General features: G+C 35.8%; 1 protein-coding gene across 1 annotated transcript; it reads left to right on the top strand.

Annotated features, from left to right (window-relative positions):
* The first annotated feature begins 13,822 nt into the window (after positions 1-13,822).
* Positions 13,823-14,734, top strand: LOC123608766 (40S ribosomal protein S6-like). The gene is given in 2 exon segments (XM_045499154.1): positions 13,823-14,247; positions 14,249-14,734. Coding segments are annotated over 2 exon segments (855 nt in total). The 3' UTR covers positions 14,679-14,734.
* The last annotated feature ends 5,031 nt before the right edge of the window (positions 14,735-19,765 follow it).

Genomic DNA, 19,765 nt, shown 5'->3' with positions numbered 1-19,765 from the left:
TGAAATGTAGCTTTCTTCACTCCAAATAAGTCTCAGAAGATTATTGTCATTAATGATTTTTTTCTTCTGAAGCATAACCAACCAAAAGCTGTAGAAATTCTTAACTTGATTTAATGTCCTGTAGATACCACAAAGTATAGTGAAAGTAAAAAAAAAAAAAAAGTAACAAAAATCCTTTCCCATAAAACAATATTGATGTTTAATGAGAGAATGGCCTCCTCCATGCAGTTCTCACAGATTTCCAGTGGGTTAAAATTTCAGTTCACTTTTGCAGGTACTAAAGAACAACCATTACCTGTCTGTATGGGGCTGACATGCCAGAGCCTCTGAAATGGATTATGCCTTAGTGTTCTGAGATGTATTTGGTCAAATCTCTCCCTATAGGCTTAGAACTACCTGGCACTCACTGTAAGGTTAATTGCTGGTTATTCCCTATGTCTTAAGAAAAATATGAAAATAAACCTTGCTTCTCAACAACTCGCTCTCTTAGTAAACTCAGTGAGGGTAAGAATCTTTTTGTTCACTGATGAATCCCAAAAATCTGCAACAAAGATCTCAGTAGACATTTGTTAACTGAATAAATAAAATGAAAAAAAAAAAATATTGTTAAAAACAAAGTCATGGGAATGCCTGGGTGTCTCAGTTGGTTAATCATACTACTCAGTTTTGTGGGTCCAAGCCCCATATCATGCTCTGTGCTAACAGTGCGGAGCTTGCTTGGGATTCTGTCTCTCCCTCTCTCCCTGTCCCTCCTCCACTGTCTCTGTCTTTCTCAAAATAAATAAATAAACTTAAAAAAAAAAGTCATGCAATTATGCATATGTATGTTAGAAAGGATGTTTTTACTACAAAAGAATTATAAGGTTTCTGGAAGAGTGTTGTCTCCAAACTTGTACCAGCTATTATTCATTGTTTCTAAATCTCATACTGGTTAAGAGTCAGGCTGGGTTTTAATCATAATTCTAATACTTAACACCATGTACTGCACAGCTTATTTAACCTCTCTATGCTTCAGTTTTTCTTCTTTAAAATTAGAATAATCAAAATGCCTACTCCATATGGTTATTGGGAGGATTAAATGAATCAGTGTATGCAGAACTCATATCAAAATCCCTGAAAAGTATTAAGTGCTATGTAAGTGTGAGCTGTTATTCTAGGAGAGGCCTGCCTGTTGATCATACTTCAAATGATGTTATTAAGTCAAAATTAGGTTTCATCATTGTTAACAATGTTTGTCGTCATAGTAGGTATTAATAGAACATGAACCCCTCCCTCCTTTAAGGCAGATGTTTCTGCTTCTGTCCCCCTCTCTATGACTTCCCTCCACTCCAAAAATAAACAAGCAACAATTCTCACATGTATAGGAATTAAACTAATGTAAATTCTTAATGATGTGTAAAATCTGAATTTTATGCAAAATATCTCCTTGGCAAGTCCCTAGGTTTCCTGGTTTCCTAAAAACCAGGCTCACTGCTTTTTTAAAAAGAAGAAAAATTAGGCTTGAATTCAAGAATATATCAACTGTGATTCTTGGCAAGAATGTATATCAAAGTAACCTTGAGAATGTGTGCTTATCAGCACTAAGACATGTCTTGTGGCTTTGGTTGCTGCTGTTGGGTCATAAAAAAGATTTTCATCTAGAACCCATAAGCTTAACATAGTTTCTCCCCAAAAGAACCATTTACCTTCAAATTTGATTTTTTATTTCTTTCATACAATATCAGGCTAAAGTAGTTTCCCAGAGAAGCCACTTGCTTTGGACCTCCTAGCTAGTCCTCCAGATGAGAGGTGTTTATCAGGAGAACTGTCAGGGCAGGGCCAATATTTCAGACTTTTAAAATCACCAATATCTTTTTTTTTTTTTTTTTTTTTTTTTGTAACAACTACCACCAAAGAAAAGAAACAAAGCAAAGAAAAGGGAAGGAAAAGAAAGGAAACAAAAACAAAGGAGAGGCCAAATAATAAACTATTACAGGAAATGTCATATTTAACTCTCCCATAATGATGAAAGTATAATAGGAGTTGCCATTCAGACTTATTCAAGTACTTCACCTCCACTCTTTAGCTGGCAATAAAACATCTTCTTAGATGATGTCAGTGACTGGCAAGTGCCCTCACAACCTCTCTATCCAGCTTGTTTCTTTCCAAATCTCAGAACTAAAACCTCTGTCCTGAAAGTCACCCTCAGGTGTTCTTGAATCCTCTCCTTCCCTTATACTTGACACATAATCCAGTAGATAACTCCATAAATTCTATCAAATTTATTCTAAATTGTATCGCTTCTCACCATCTTTACTGTTACCTCCCTAATTCAAACTCTATTAAACAATCTCCTAACTAACCTCTCTGCTTCTACTCTTGCCTCACTCACAATCCATTCTTCCCAGATATCAAATGCACTCCTCCATCCATTTAAACATGTCCAATGGCTTCCCTTTACATTTAAAATAAATCTCAAACTCTTTATTCTAGGCTACAAAGTCCAACATAGCCTAGGGCTGTGATATTTTATATTATCACTACCATGCTCTGCATCAACCATGTAGACTTTCTTTCTGTTCTTTGAATATTCTAAGCTTATTTCTATCCCAGGGATTTAGTATTTGTTAATTTTTTTTCACCCTGAAATGTTCTTGCCTAAAATCTTCACATGACTGGCTCCTCATCATTCCAGTTTCAGATCCAACATTACATCCTTCCACATGTCTTTTTTTTTTTTTTTTTTTTTAAATTTTTTTTTTTTTAATGTTTATTTATTTTTGAGGCAGAGAGAGACAGAGCATGAACGGGGGAGGGTCAGAGAGAGGGAGACACACAATCTGAAACAGGCTCCAGGCTCTGAGCTATCCACACAGAGCCTGATGCGGGGCTCGAACTCACGGACCGCGAGATCATGACCTGAGCCGAAGTCGGCCGCTTAACCGACTGAGCCACCCAGGCGCCCCCCACATGTCTTTTGATATCATCCACACTAAGGTAATCTCCACACACCCTATCCTCCTATTCTGCTTTACTTTCTTTATCCCTATCTTATGTATTTATTTACATTGTTAACTATTCTTCTACTTGAATATAGATCAGAATTTTGTCTGTCTTATTCGCTACTCTATTCCTAGGTCCTTGACAAATAGCATGCTTTTTCAAAATATTTGCTGAAGAAGAAAATGGATAAACAAATAAATAGAAGTCCAGAATCAAAGAAAGCTAGGGATATATTAAAGATTACCAGTCGAAATCCTTTATTCTAGAGATATGGTAATAAAATAGTTTGCCTAAACTATTAAAAGTAATTAATATCCTATGTGTGTCTAAAATCCTAGACATTTCCATTAGCCACACTGCCTCACAATTCTGTAAATGTTGTGTTGGAACTACAAAATGCTACCAAGTAAATCATACAATTGCCATAAAAAGAGACATCAAAAACTCACTATAAATTAATTCATTGTGTTTCCAAAGCCTAACCTGCCTTGGAAGCCCCATTTAAGTCCCAACACATCAACATATTCCTTGTAATTATTCCATTATCTTTCAGTGGATCAAAACCTGGACATTCTTTAAGTGCCTAAAGATATAGCCAAAAGATAATCAAAAAATCTAAAGGAAATCTAGTATGTCACATTAAGATAATTGTTGTGATAAAAAATAAAGCAGGAAAGGGGGATACAAAGGGCCTGGGAATGGGGTGTAAGGCCAGTTTTAAATGACATAAGCAAAAACCTGGAAGAGTTATTTGTGAAATAACTTTGTGAGATTTTCAATATTTTTTAATAAAAAAAATAAATTCAATGTTAGTTGTTATCACTACTGTGGAATGCAACCTTTATTTATTTCCAAATATGTTAGAGAAATTTTTCTCATCTTTTACTGTAAAAAGCACAGTTAAATTTAGCAAAATCTATATTAGTCAAGTTAATGATTGAGTGTGGGTATATCTCCCCTGTTTTTTTAGAATTCAAATGAGTTTGGATTGTTAAGAGTCAGTTTTTTTTTAATATTGCATAGTTTAGATTTGGTTTGACAACATTCTTTTCCTTCCTCTGAACAGTCCCAGTCCCTTCCCGTCCAGTCAATTTCAAGTATATTCTACATACTTTATGAAGCCTCATAAAACAGCTTAATGGCATAGGATAGTGAAAATGTGAAGATGAAATATGGTACAGATTATGATGTTTATAAAAGATAGTTAAAGATTAATCTAGCAGCCTCAGATGTCTTTAAGAAATTGTCAGTCTTACGGTGAAATAAACACACACACATAATTTGAGGCAAAACTTTTTTTATTTAACTTTTTTTTTTAACTACACCAGCTATTTACAAAAAGGTACCTCATTCTGTCTTCTGTCTCGCATTATATTCAGTATGCATCAGGATGATACTCCCGGGAGAATTTTCAGGATTATTCATTCTTTGAATAATGGCTTGTATGTGGGCTTCAAAGAAATGCAGTAGGAGTGGGAAGAAAAACATTTTCATTTCCAAAGGAATGTTCTGAACTTCCCAGGGGACACTGAGAAAAGATCTTGTTGAACTGAGGGACACTTGACAGCCACTTAAGTAGCTCAGTACATTCACAGTAAAAACTGTTTTCCCTCCTCCCCATATCCTAGTTTTATGCATGACAACAACTTGGTATTCAAATAATGCATAATCTCACTTATAGTACAGGGAATTCATTAATGGATAATGCAGAGAATAAGTGATACAATGTCATCCATAGAAAAGCAAAGCGCTCCCTTGTGGCGGGATAAGGTTTTATTCAGTCTGATCTGAATTAAAAGAGTTTTGAGCCCCTTGTCTGCTTAGAGACAGTTAGGCTTTTAACAGGAGCTGCTGAAGAAATGTATAGTTTTGAAAATGGCAAATATATTTTGATCAGCATTAAATTCAGGGCACTACTACTTCTGCTACTCACTTAGCATGAGTCTGCAATACCTTTCTTGGCCGAAGAAAAGGGGGTTTAATTCAGTGAGAAACAGATGGCTTGAACATGCAACCACAATGCACTTAATCAGCTATATATGCAAAAACAAAAACAAAAACAAAAACAAAACAAACAAACAAAAAAACCTCTTCCTTTGTTTTTACTTAATGGTTTGCAAAAATTTTAAATATGAATCTAATGGCATGAGCATATAATGCACTATTATCCTGCACATAAATCTTGAAATTCGATGGAATAAAGATGGCAGAACTGTTAGAATTTTTTTACATATAAATAATTGATATTAAATGTGAACACATAAGAATTCATCTTCTTTTGTGTTTTGCTTCTAGTTAAGTAGAACATTTAGGGATGGAATCTAAGGTCTTTAACAAGTTTTATTATGATTTTCAGTGGTTTTTAGAATACTGTATTCATGCAGGTAATGGATGACATCTATAACAGAAGTGTGTTGTTTTTTTTTTTAAATCATAGATACAGTTTTCTACTCTCAGAGATTTTCTTTCCTAAATGAACACAAAAGTGTTTCTTATAAAGAGTGCAGATTTTGATCACTGGGAACTTTACCCACTGGTTGAATGATTGCATCTCTCATCATCATCCAGATGTTAAAATTTTCTCTACATTGTCAAGAATTCATAAATCCATTCAGCCATTCATTAATTATTTTAATAATTATTTTAACAATTCATTGAGTGCCTACTATATACCAAGTCCTGCTTTCAATGTGGGTAATTCAGCATAAGCAAGGCAGACGTGGAAACACCATTAGGATTTTTTTTTTTTCAACTTTTTTTATTTATTTTTGGGACAGAGAGAGACAGAGCATGAACGGGGGAGGGGCAGAGAGAGAGGGAGACACAGAATCGGAAGCAGGCTCCAGGCTCTGAGCCATCAGCCCAGAGCCCGACGCGGGGCTCGAACTCACGGACCGAGAGATCGTGACCTGGCTGAAGTCGGACGCTTAACCGACTGCGCCACCCAGGCGCCCCACCATTAGGATTTTAAGAGAGGATGATCTATGTAGATTGGTGGGAGAAGAACCAGAGAGACTATGAGGAGGCCAGGTAAAAGCATTTTTTCCATAGACGTGGTGGTGGCTGGGGCTAGAGAAGTGGCAGTGAAAATAAATGGACAGAAGTGAAACTGACAGAGGGGGCAGAGAGAAAAACAGATACGTGATTCTGGTAGTCATTGCCAATGACTATGTCAGGATATACTTTTTGATTCACAGAGATATATTTTATACTTGAAGTTAGGAAAATAGGATAGGGTATATTAGGAAGAATGATTAATGGTAATGAAATTAAAGCCAAACTGGAAGGAACTCAAAATATAGAAATTAGATAAAAGTGATAAAAACTAGAAGTAGAAACCAAAAGAGCAGCTAGAAGCAAGATGGAAACCAGAAAAGTCAGATAGTGTTTCTTCCATGAGGAAATGCTTTAAGAAAAGAGTGTCTAGTAGTATCTAATGATGTGAAGAGACTGAACAAATAAAATAAATAATTAAGGCTTTGATAAAATAAATAATTAAGATTTCAATAAAATAAACAAGGAGATCTGAAAGAACAAAGTTTTCATTTTATAAGCTGATGCACAGCAGGGATGACAGCCTCCAAAGAAACTGCTTTAAAGAGATTAAACAGAAAAGGGGATTTATAAAGCTTTTGCAGATGAAGCCAGGCTAAGGACAAGTAGGAGTGATTCTGGAAAAATAAACTGCAAGTCTTTAAGCATTTTGACATACAAGCTTTCAGCAAAGTAAGACACCGATTGGTGTGGGTAAGAACAGAAGGATCCCTGCAGGTTCCTTGAGAACTATACAGGTTGTTATTTCTAGTTACTACTTTAATATGGGGTGGTGTGGAATTTTCCAACTGGGGTAAATGGGGCCTGGGAAAATGTTATAAGAATAGGAAGACTCAAGTGGTTTCAGGGAAATAGTTTTTCATCTGAGTATATTAGTTCAGTACATCACTTAGATGTCATTGGTAACTTTAACAGAAGCAGCCAGGTGGAATATATGGGGAAATAAAGTAAATAAGAGAAAGTTTCATTAGGAGTTTGGAAAACTCTTTTGAGAAAGTTAAGTCTAAATTAAATGTGAGAAAGGAATAGTTAGAGCTGCGTTTGTATATAGAACGTGTACAAATGAGTGACTTATATTTTATGTAATTATTTATCATATATTATAATGTTTTTGTTTATTATCATCAATGTATTATTAATTTATTATTTATTGATTGATACTACTAACTAGAACATGTGGAAATGAAAAGCTCCAGTGGAGAGGAAAATGTTGAAGATAGACACAATAATCAACGTTACAAAGTTTAGGAGGTGGGAAGGAGTAGAATCAAAACAGCAGATAAACCATCTAAACTTTATTCTGTCAGAATAGAAGGATGATTGCAAATGGAATTTACTTTAAAGTTGGTTCAAGAAGGCTTGGAAATCCCAATTTGATGACTTCTATTTTGTCTATGATGAAAAAACAAACAAAAAAATCATCTGACAAGAGTGAGTGGAAATAAGGGAGATGAGACATAAAAGAAGGTTGAAAATTTTTGGTATTGTTACTCAGGAGAATGGAAGAAGATGCTGGCAAGAGAAACAGAGTATAATTGATTGGAAATAATGAAGGCCCAATAAATATTAATCACCATTTATATTATGGACCCAAATATTCAGAGAAGGGATTATTTTTTTCCAATTTTATTCAGTTTCTTGGACCATAGATTGCAAAAGTGAATGGCTGAATCTATCTATGGTTAGAGCTTTGCCAAGAAGGAATAAAAATGTTGCTTTTTCACATGAGAAGGGAAGTATCTCTCTAACAAAAGTAAGAAACCTCCTTTCAAAAAAAGCAAGTGGTATTATGTACCTTGGTAGGGTGAGAAATAGAAATAAGTATGTCAGAATGGATGAAAGTGAAAATACTCAAAGGAAGAAAGAAATGATGATGTAAAAACTGGAATAGTAGCTGTAAGGGATAAATAAGATGAAAAGAATGGAAAACATATTTGAAAATATAAATAAGATAAAAAGGCAGAATATCATGAGCTCTCCCCCAGAATTAGTCCATCTGACATAATTTTGCATATTATTTAATTATAAGTCTTAAGTCTCGTTTGGGGATTGGCAAACTGAAGCTCATGGGACAAAATGAACTGTCAACTATATTTGTAAATAAAATTTTATTGAAACACATTTATGGCCATCTATTTGCAATTGTCTATGGCTGCTTTTGTCCTACTATGCTGGAGTTTAAAAGTTGCAACAAAAATCATATGACCCTCAAAACCAAAAATATTTGCTATTTGGAAATATATTTGCTGATACCTAATCTTAATTATAACAGAATATTTACAGAGTAACAGATTATTTTCAGAATAAAAACTTTTAGATGTATAATTAATTCTTCAGACAAACTTGCAACTCATTCATTCAATAAATATTTTTTAAGCCCAATCAAGGTATCAGGCTATTTTCTAGATACTGAATATTTAGTAGTCAAAAAATGGTGGAGATCTATATACTTAACAAGCTTATGTTTTAGTAGAAAGGAAAATTCAGCAAGTACAATAGATAATTAGTATTAAATACTACATAGGAAGTAAAAAATTGGTGAGAAGAGGCATTAGTTACTTTAGATGGGCTTCAGAGAGGCTTCCTCAGCATAAAAAAGAGCTCCCAGTAGGCTAGAGCCCATTCCAGACAGAGGGACTAACTAAAGACAAGACCCTAAAGCTAAAACAAGCTTGACATATTCAAGAAATAGGAAGCAAATTCTGTTCCCTGGAATTATCAGACAAACAAGAGAGTAGTAGTTTAGAATAGTTTAGTCAGATAGATAAAAGTCAGTTCATGTAACACTTTGTAAATCGGGAGAGCAGACTGAATTTGACTTCAGTTAAAACAGAAAGCCCCTGAATTATTCAAAGTAAGTAAAGTGGTCTGATTTAGTTTGAAGTAGTCACTGACTGCTATGTAGAGTTGTAGGGGGATAGGTGGAGTATGGATTGTAAGCAAAAGACTAGAAATAGGGAGACAAGTTAGAAAGCTCTTGCAATTTCCAAGGTCAGTGTTGAAGTGGTGTGGATTTAGGTGGATGGTAGGAGAGATGGAGAAAATTGAATTGTCTAGATTTTTTTAAGTAATAGAGGTAATGGCATTTGCTGATGGAATGAAGTAGGGATGAGAAATATAAATGAACAAATAATAACTCTTTTGGTTTTGAATGAGCCGTTTAGTAGATATAGAAATATAACCCCATTTAGCACATTATTAAAAACTGGAGAAGAGGGGCGCCTGGGTGGCGCAGTCGGTTAAGCGTCCGACTTCAGCCAGGTCACGATCTCGCGGTCCGTGAGTTCGAGCCCCGCGTCAGGCTCTGGGCTGATGGCTCAGAGCCTGGAGCTTGTTTCCGATTCTGTGTCTCCCTCTCTCTCTGCCCCTCCCCCGTTCATGCTCTGTCTCTCTCTGTCCCAAAATAAACAAACGTTGAAAAAAAAAACAAAAAAAAAAAACAAAAAACTGGAGAAGATATAAGTGTGGAAAGAAATCAAGTGTTCCCTCTTAAAAATGCCAAGTTAGGGGCGCCTGGGTGGCGCAGTCGGTTGGGCGTCCGACTTCAGCCAGGTCAAGATCTCGCGGTCCGTGAGTTCGAGCCCCGCGTCGGGCTCTGGGCTGATGGCTCAGAGCCTGGAGCCTGTTTCCGATTCTGTGTCTCCCTCTCTCTCTGCCCCTCCCCCATTCATGCTCTGTCTCTCTCTGTCCCAAAAATAAATAAACGTTGAAAAAAAAATTAAAAAAAAAATGCCAAGTTAGACTATTTGATGTCCTAATGGAGAAGTTGCATAATTAATCTGATATTTATCCACAGTTTCAAAGAGATTGGTGTTGTATTGGAACATGTGAAACTAGATAGGCTAAGCTCAAAATTATGCTAAGATAGAAAACAGGAGACCCAGAATGGAAAATACAACATTTGAGTCAAGAGAGAGGATCCGGCACAAAAGATGGGGTAGGAGTGCAAGAGGGATGGCAGACAAAATGATGAATTTTATGTAAAGGAAAGCAAAAGAATAATGACTTAAAAAGAAAAGAATCGCTGTTTTTGATGCATATGATAGAGAAAGAATAGAAACAGAATTGAGGTTTGAATTTGGAAAAATAGAACTCTTTGATTTTGATAGAGCTGAGGGGATGGAAGACAGATTAGGGTAGATGGAGGATAGAAGGTGAGGTGAAATGAGGTCATAGTTTCTTTGGTCAAATTTTCAAGAACTTTTTTTAATACAAGGGAACAAAAGGGTAAGATGATAGGTAGAGGATATTGAGTCAAGGGATATTGTTAATATAGAAAATTCTAAAGTACGTTGTATTCCTATATGAATAATTCAGCGAGATATTAAAATATTGATAATGGGGACAATTGAGCAAGAGACATTCTGGAGAAGAGGGAGACTTGTCTCTATAGCAGCAGAGGAGGAGATGGCCTAAAACTATAGTTAGGACAGTTCTTCCATTGTAAAAGGAAAGAAGATAAAGATATGAATAAGGATTTTCACAGATTGATGCATTTCTGGGAGGCATATGAAGTAGCTCTTGTCTGATTACTTCTGTTTTCCTCATAATAGATGAGGTTGCATCATCAGTTGAGATTTTCTAGCATTTCAGCACAATCTTGCTCCCTGTAATGCTATTTCCCATATCAGAAGTGCTATAACACCAGAAATCACATTTCCCAGACATCCTCACCATCAAAGTTTGGGGATGTGTTATCAATGGGAAGCTCCCAGTGCTGGTAAGAAGAGCAGGAAGCAACAGGGTTTTTGAAAGGGCAAAATATAAGGTTGGGTTTCTGTAGCTACTGGGCCCGAGTAGTGCCTGTTTCTTCATGGGGATAGTCATTTCCTAAAGTTATTGACTTCCAGGTAACGCAGCCTTCCCTTTTTAAACATTTCAGTGCTTCCAACAATTTTGCAGCCTATTTCCCTCTACAATCTCTATTTTTTTTAATTTTTTTAACGTTTATTTTTGAGAGACAGAGAGAGATAGAGCATGAGCGGAGAAGGGGCAGAGAGAGAGGAAGACACAGAATCCAAAGCAGGCTCCAGGCTCTGAGCTGTCAACAGAGAGCCCTATAGGGTCTTAAACCCACAAACCAGGAGATTATGACCTGAGCCGAAGCTGGACGGCCAACTGACTGAGCCACCCAGGTGTCCTCCTCTACAATATATCTTGATGCTTTAAGTATATAGAGTGGTAGCTTCTGTTTTATTACCTGAATCCTGACAGTTGCCACAGTGATGAAGTCTGAGGAAAAGAAGGTCTGAAATAGTCATCGAGAAGGGCAGTATACAATGCTATAAAACAAGCCTCTTACACTTGAAATAAGACAGAGTTGAAGAATATCAACTACTTAGCCCCTTTCTTTCTGCCCCTGCTATGATATGTGATTCATTAAGCAACTTCAGAAAATCACCCAAGTGTCATGGAGCCTAATTTTGAAATCCCCAGTAGATGCTTTACTATTCCATAAAACACTAGCAACATATGTTTGCTCACCCAAAATCTGAGCCCTGTCAATGGCAGAATTTCTTAACTTATTAGACCATTTTACTTTTTAAGCAAAATAATTATTATAGATTCTTAAATGTGCCATTCTATAACTTTTCTCATTGGTTGTATTTGTTTTGTGATCACTTTGAAAAAAATGAATTTCTTCTTCACATAACAGCCCTTAAATATTTTAGGATACCTATTATGAAAACTTTTTTTTTAATTATTTACTATAAAATCCTTCCAGGTCTCTCCTTTTAGTCAATGGTACTAAGTCTACTCAATATCCTGTCTTCTGGCCCTAATCAGGTTGGTTAATACCCCCTCTTAAATCATGGCAGCTGGAATTGTATAAGTACAGTATGAACAGCCTGGAAAAAATTGACAGAGTTGCTTCCCTTACATCTAAGTTTACATCAGCATTTATTACAAACTTAACTGCACTGATAAATATATCCGTAACAATCAATTAATATAGCTAAGATTTTTTTGTTGTGTTTTTGACTATATAATCTCTATATTTATAAATTTAGTTTTTAGACATATTCAAGATTTACATTGATCTGTAGTTTTGCTTCATTGGATTTGGCTTCTTTTTAGACCTTTTCTTGGATACTCCTTCAGTCATGCACCATATTCACCATACTACTGCATCTAATTACATCAATTGGCAGATTTTATCATCACAGCATTATTAGTTTCATCCAAATCAATGTCTAAAATATTTATGGATGATTACTCTACTATTACATTGGAGACTTAAAATCTATGTACATTGTTTAAAATATGAATGCGTTGTTTAGGACTATCAGAAGTAAGAGCACATGCAGAATAGAAAACTTAAAAGATGGAGGCAAGTGGAGAAAAGTATGGGCTGAGCCTATGATGGTAGTGAAGAACCACAAGAGTAAGGAAGGGCACTGTATTATTTGCTAGGGCTGCATAACAAAGACTACAGGCTGGGTGGCTTAAAGAATGGAAATTTATTTTCAAACAGTTTGGAGGCTGCAATTTCAAGATCAAGGTGCCAGCAGGGTTCATTTCCTGTAAGGCCTTTCTCCTCAGCTTGCAGATGGCCACCCTTTTGCTGCCTCTTCACATACTCTTCCCTTCATGTTTGTGCATCTCTGGTGTGTCCAAGTCTCTTCTTGGAGGAATAGCAGTAATTTTGGATTAGGACTCACCCTCATGGCAATCATATTAACTTAATTATCTCTTTATAGGCCCTCTATCCATACAATCACATTCTGAGATATGGGGTGAAGGCTTCAACATATGAATTTTGAGGGAACACGATTCGGCCCACAGCAAGTAATTATACTGACAACAAAATATGAGACTAGAAAATTACAGAAACAAAAGAGAGAAGGGAAGAGGGAAAGAAGTGGGGAGAAACATTGAGATTAGTAGTTTAAGCAAAAAGGCAGAGATAGAAGAGTGATTAAGGACACTGAAAACATAAACTGACATCTGTTTAGTTTTATAATCTCTATGGCACAATACTTGAGCAGGCTTGCAACATTTCCAAGGCTAGAGAGCAACTCTGGTTATTCCTGTTCCATACCACTGCCCCAGATAAGAGTCAGAAATTCTCTGCATCCTCCTATAAACTTTAAACTGTTCTAAAATTTTTCTGAATAAATCGTATTTTATAAGCATTATTAATTCCAGTACTCTCTTAAGATGCTAAAGCTCATCCTGTCCCTCCCTGTTGCCAAAAATGATCAAAAATGTTAGATTTTGTCTGATTTGAAATTTCTTTAGTTTTGATACTATTTATGTTCTCTTCTTGAAATCTACTTCTCCACTGCCTTCCTCCACCCTATACACTCCAATTTCCTTTCCCGTCTTTTTTACTACTAACTCTCCATTTCTCCTGACACCTCTTAAAATTGAATCCTTGAGAGTTTCATCTTTAGGTCTCATTCCATTTGTATTAGTTTGCTGATTTGGCCTCATCTGCTTCCAAGGTTTCGCCCTTCATTCCTTGTGTTACAGGCCCACAGAATGCATGATTTTTCCTTAGGAGATCTCCAGTTAATTGCTCCAGTGTACTTAAAACTAAATATATTCAGAGTTAAACTCATTTTCTCTGTTACTTTCTTGCTTATGCTCATACCTGCTATGCTTCCTGTGTTACTTTTTCTGATTAATGAGTCTGTTATGTACTTAATGGCTCAGGTTAGGGGAGTCATTGGGTAAACATCATCCCAACGGTTGTCCACTCTCATTGCTATTAGAATAAAATTCAAATGACTTACTATGGTGTCACAAAGACACATGCATGACTTGACCCTTCATCTCAGACATGATCTCCTATCACATTCCCCCTCTTTTACTGTGTTCTATGTACATGGGAATCTGCTTATCCTTAAGAAGATATGCCAGCGCCTCGGAGGCGGTAGGCAGCCTCACCACGAAGCTGAACATCTCTTTCCCAGCTACTGGCTGCCAGAAACTCATTGAAGTGGACGATGAACGCAAACTTCGTGCCTTTTATGAGAAACGAATGACCACAGAAGTTGCTGCTGATGCTTTAGGGGAAGAATGGAAGGATTACGTGGTACGAATCAGTGGTGGGAATGACAAACAAGGTTTCCCCATGAAGCAGGGTGTCTTGACCCATGGCCGTGTCCGCCTACTGCTGAGTAAGGGGCATTCCTGCTACCGACCACGGAGGACTGGAGAAAGAAAGCGCAAATCTGTTCGGGGTTGCATCGTGGATGCCAATCTGTGTTCTCCACTTGGTCATTGTGAAAAAAGGGGAGAAGGATATTCCTGGAGTCACTGATACTACTGTGCCTCGTCGCCTGGGGCCCAAGAGAGCTAGCAGGATCCGCAAGCTTTTCAGTCTCTCAAAGGAAGATGATGTCCGCCAGTATGTTGTGAGAAAGCCCCTAAATAAAGATGGTAAGAAACCTCGAACCAAAGCACCCAAGATACAGCGTCTTGTTACTCCACGTGTCCTCCAACACAAACGTCGGCGCATTGCTTTGAAGAAGCAGCGCACAAAGAAAAACAAGGAAGAGGCTGCAGAATACGCTAAGCTTTTGGCCAAGAGAATGAAGGAGGCCAAAGAAAAGTGCCAGGAACAGATTGCCAAGAGACGGAGGCTGTCTTCTCTGAGAGCTTCTACCTCAAAGTCTGAGTCCAGTCAAAAATGAGATTGTTGTAAGAGGAACAAATAAATAAGATCAGACGTCAAAAAAAAAAAAAGAAACTATGCCAAACTTTTCCCCATCTTAGGATATTTGATCTTCCCCTGACTATTACTCCACAAGATTTTCAGATGACTTATTTGTTCTCAACATTTGGATCTCAGCTCAAATGTCTCTCATTATCAAAATCTCTGTTCAAATGTAACCTTCTTAACCCACAATGTCATCACCATTTGTCACTCTCTGACCTATTATCTGCTTTATTTTCTTTATAGCACTTATCACTTTGGAATATCAGGACTGGTCTGTCTTGCTTATTAAAATCTAATCTTGCATTTCCATTTTCACAGTACTAAAGTAGCTCTTAATCATGTACAAAGTGATGTCTGAAATTTTTACCATAGTATATAAGCCCCTCATTATCCTGTCCTACCTCTCTCCATCTTGTTTATTTTATGTTAATTGCCATCCTTCCATATAGAAACCCCTTTCACTTTATGCTGCAGTTATTCACAATCAAGTTTACTGCATGCCTAATATCCAAAGTCTTCTGTTTACTCGACTTAAGCTTAATATTCTTATCCATAAATTGGGGACAAGGGAAGAAGTATGAGATGGAGGAAATTTTTTATTTCTAAATTTGCTCTGATAACGTAATAATATATGTAACGTGCTTTGTATACGGACTGTCACATAATAACCACTCAATAAAAGCTAGCTATGATTCTTGTGACTACTCCATTCCTATTGTAATGCTGGTAGAGATAAAATCCATATAGCTATTATGGTGATTGTAACTTTCAAATAGTTTATCTTCTCAAAAAGGGCAATTTTGTCACTGTTAGCACCCTACTTAAAATGTTCTCAAGTTTTTTATATTTCCACATCTGCTCCATAGTGACAAAGTGTCAAAAGCATAAGTTGAAAATGTGACAAATATTGCATTTTCATTAAAATATAACATTTCAAGCCAAAGTGCATTCACATTTACAATATGTTTACTTACATTTTTTCTGTCATCATGAAATGACATATGACTGTGTAATCCCAAGAAAAGTGAGGAATATGCATAGACATATAAATATATATGTATATAAATTCTCTATTAGCATTATAATATGATTTCTTATTACAATTTATTGTTATACAGTACATTACTACCATCCTACTCATATTACAAATTTAAACTACTTAAAACAATTTAAAATTTTGTTTTGATAATATGGACAGAATATTTCGATAAATTATGATTAGTAAACGTAATAGTGGGGCATTAAATTATAATTATTAACTTATCAAACTGGACAGACCTGAGAGGAACATTAGATCCATTTCACATAATACCTTGTATGATTTAAAACTCGAAAGAGAAAACAAATATTAGGATAATAGTACTCGAGTCTACAAGTGGTCTTTTCACTTTATTGATCCAGTGAACTAATCAGAATCATTTTTATTTTGTTTTCTTCTGTTAAATAAAAGCAGGAGGTATAAGAGCCATATGATAGTTACTAACATAATGAGCTGGGGCTGTCTAGCACAATGAATCCATTGTATTTGCCTCGTAACAAAGTACTGGAGAGTTCATTCAAAACTGTATAAGCCAGGTGGCATACTAATTTCCACATCAATATATCATTGAATACACAGTAATAGAACCTTAAGGCAGATGGTGTTTTGAAAAATCATTACACATGGGAAGTCTCTTATCTGTAAAAAGAATGTCTGAAACATATCTATTTCTATAATGTAAAAGACCACAAAATCCAAATCCTAATATTAGAGCAAAAACTTAGAAGTTATGCCATTCAGTATTCTTCCAAATCACAGAATTCTGTCACAAAATTTTGAAAGGTTCTAGCTCATCCTTTCTTTAAAATCTTTCAAGGATGAGTAATTTGGCATTCCACATGTAATCTCATTTTTTAAAAGGTAAAAAAACAAAGCAGAACTTATTATAAAACTTCCTTTTAAAAGTTGAATTTAAAACTCCCTTTTAGTTATTCTGTATGTTTAATTAGGTCTTATTCCCTTTCCAGGAGCAGCCTCTTTTTTGCTCTGATAATGGATTTCATGATCTAATCTCTTCTAACTCAATATAATTGCTTCTAGTACCTACGATGGTTTTTACTTTTCCCCAATTCCTAGGCCTAGTGTTACTCTGGTTGCAGCACTATGGAATTGTTCAGTTGGTTCTTATCTTCTAGGAGAGAACAAAATACAGCAGAGGTATCTTGCGTACTAAAGTGAGACCATACAGAATCACAGAAACAACAAATCACAAATCTAAAACCACATATGTATATCCCTCATCATTCTGTTTTTCATTCTATCCTATAATACTCTAGTCAAAATCTCTCATGAACATTTCAATAATGGAGAAATTTTTGACTCCAAAGGCAATGATTTCTATTTCAAGCAATGAAGCTATTTTTGAAGTCTTTGTTTTTAGTGGGAATCAGATATTCTTTATCTTATATATTTAATTAATCTTGCTTCTGATATTTTAGTCCCATAGCATAAATGTACTTGCTTTTCACATGCAAAATATTCAAATATTTAAAAATAGATAGTTCCCATATCTCAAATCTGCATTTATTTTATTTATTCTAAACACATTTTATACAACCTAAGAAAACAGTAGCTTTCTGATAGTAAATCACTTATATTTAGCTAATGGTCTAATAAAACTATTGCTGTTCATTCCTACAGACTACACTTCTTTTTCACTCATGTATTCTTCTGTATTTTCAAATTTTCTCAGCATCAAAGTATTGAGATCTAGAGATGTAATATTAGGATGTGAGTTTGGGAATATTGACAAAAGAAGCTATTAGATCCACTTTCATTCCTACAGACGTATCTTAGACCCTGTTTCTCCAAGTCTCATACATTTCCCACTGGTGGGTCACTGATTGCTTTATTCTTCCATTAAATTTGTATTAATCATAGTCTTATTTGTATGCCAATTATATTAATAGTATAAACAGGAAATAAATCAGAACTCCCCCCCTACCCTTGGCATGCTTTTATATCATATTAGAGATGATTTTTTTTTTTTTTGGTATTACTACTTAGGGTGAGGTTACAATAGAGAAGGGAGGAAGAGAAGGAGGAGAGAGAAAAATAAGTTAATAATAATATAGTATAAACTGCAAAAAATACACTGTAAACTACAAAGTTGACAAAAATTATGAAGTTAGGACACAATGACTTAGATTAAGTAAACTCTAATTTAATCCTTGCAGTTCCATTTGACCCAGCCTAGTTTACCAGGACTAAGTATGGATGGCCAGCATTCAGCTAGTAATACATGTTCCTTTAGTTCATCTACCAAAATACCTGGGTTTGAATTTTGACTCTACTAGCTACTGTTTGTGTGAACTTGGGTAACTTTTTAAAACTCAGTATCTTTATTGAAAAATGGAAATTAAAGTCACTACCTCAGTAGTTTATTTTAAATAAAGTATCCATGTAAAAAGCTTAACACAGTACTTGATACATAGAAATAAATCAATAAAGCAGCTTTTCTATCATCATCATCATCATCATCATCACCATCGTCATCATTCTTTTAAAGTTTATTTATTGAGAGAGAGAGAGAGAGAGAGCACTCAGGAGGGGCAGAGAGAGAAGGAGAGAGAGAATCCCAAGCAGGCTCTACACTGTCAATGCAGAACCCAACACAGGGCTTTCAGACTCATGAACAGCAAGATCATGACCTGAGCCAAAATCAAGAGTCAGATGCTTAATCTACTGAACCACCTAGGCACCCTATCATTTTTCTTTTACTATTTCTTCAGGACCTTTCCTTGGGTTGCTATGGCATGATGGAATTTGGACATTTACTATCCTACCTATGATGGAGACAGCCTTAATGTTCCCTTCAGCATGACTAAACTTTAAACACATTTCCTTCTGATTTGGGGTCTCAAACTACCTTTTCTTAGAGTTTTTGCTTTAGAAATTTGCAATTATAAATTCTTTTTCTTCCCCTTTGAGAAGTAAATTCTTTTCTCAGCATCTTATAAGTTTCATAGCTCAGGAATGTCTTTCTCAAGGGCCCAGGAGCCATCTCTTTAAAATGTAATTATCAAGAAAGATACTATCCATATCTTCCAGGATCTGAGGGAATGTAGAAACTTAACCAATAAGGAACAATTAGAAAACAGGTATGACTTAATCATATTCAACAACCTCCCTTCTAATAATCTCCACTGCTTTTACACTATGTCACCCTACCTTTTGTTTCTGCAGACTTGAGTTGAATCTCTCTCCCCTTTTACAATGGTCTTTAATAAAGTTTTTCATCCCTATTTAGCACTGTCTGATGAAATTCTTTTTGGACAGATTACAACCAGATACTGAAACTTATAATGTAGAGTTCAAGTGTAAGCTTAACCAGAGCTTTTCCTAGGATCCCAACATTCCTGGGTATGTCTGAAGGACTGGTTGTGCATGTCTATTTGGAAACTATTTGTATCATAAACTAAGCTGCTACTTGGGTAAACATTATGCTAAGAGAAGAAGGAGAAAAGATAAGGAGGTTGATGTCATAACAATGCCCCAACTAAGGCAGGGACGTTTTGAGTGCATGATGGCACAATTCACACTGACTTCAGACTCATCCCTAGTCACCTCTTATTTGAGTCCTGGGAACTGTAAGTAAATTAGAAAGAACTAGTTCACCAACAATTCTGTATGACTCTCAAATATCCTTGAAAGTCAAAGATATAAACAGAAGTAAGAGAAAAATACATCTGCACTTGTATGCAAAAAAATATAGTATGACCTAGGTAGGATGTCAACTTAATAGCTGCATGAGTGGTTTTAGTGGCAGAGTTCAGAAGGCTGCCCACAAAGTAGTAGCATTCCTGGAAGGTCAACACAATGAACTTTTGGTAGCATCAGCAGGTGACAAAATTATAGACAATTGCATAACATGGCACATATCTGACTTTATACGTATCTGAAGCTTCTGAATGAGACATAAAAAGCAAAGAGATGGAATCAAACAGAAAGAAAACAATAGATATCACATTGTATCTAAGTAGGCTGTACGTATGAGATGGTCTCTAGAATCTCCCGGAAAT

This window comes from Leopardus geoffroyi, chromosome A1 (genome assembly GCF_018350155.1).
Source record: "Leopardus geoffroyi isolate Oge1 chromosome A1, O.geoffroyi_Oge1_pat1.0, whole genome shotgun sequence".
Lineage (NCBI taxonomy): Eukaryota > Metazoa > Chordata > Mammalia > Carnivora > Felidae > Leopardus > Leopardus geoffroyi.
This window is presented reverse-complemented; position numbering and strand designations above follow the sequence as displayed.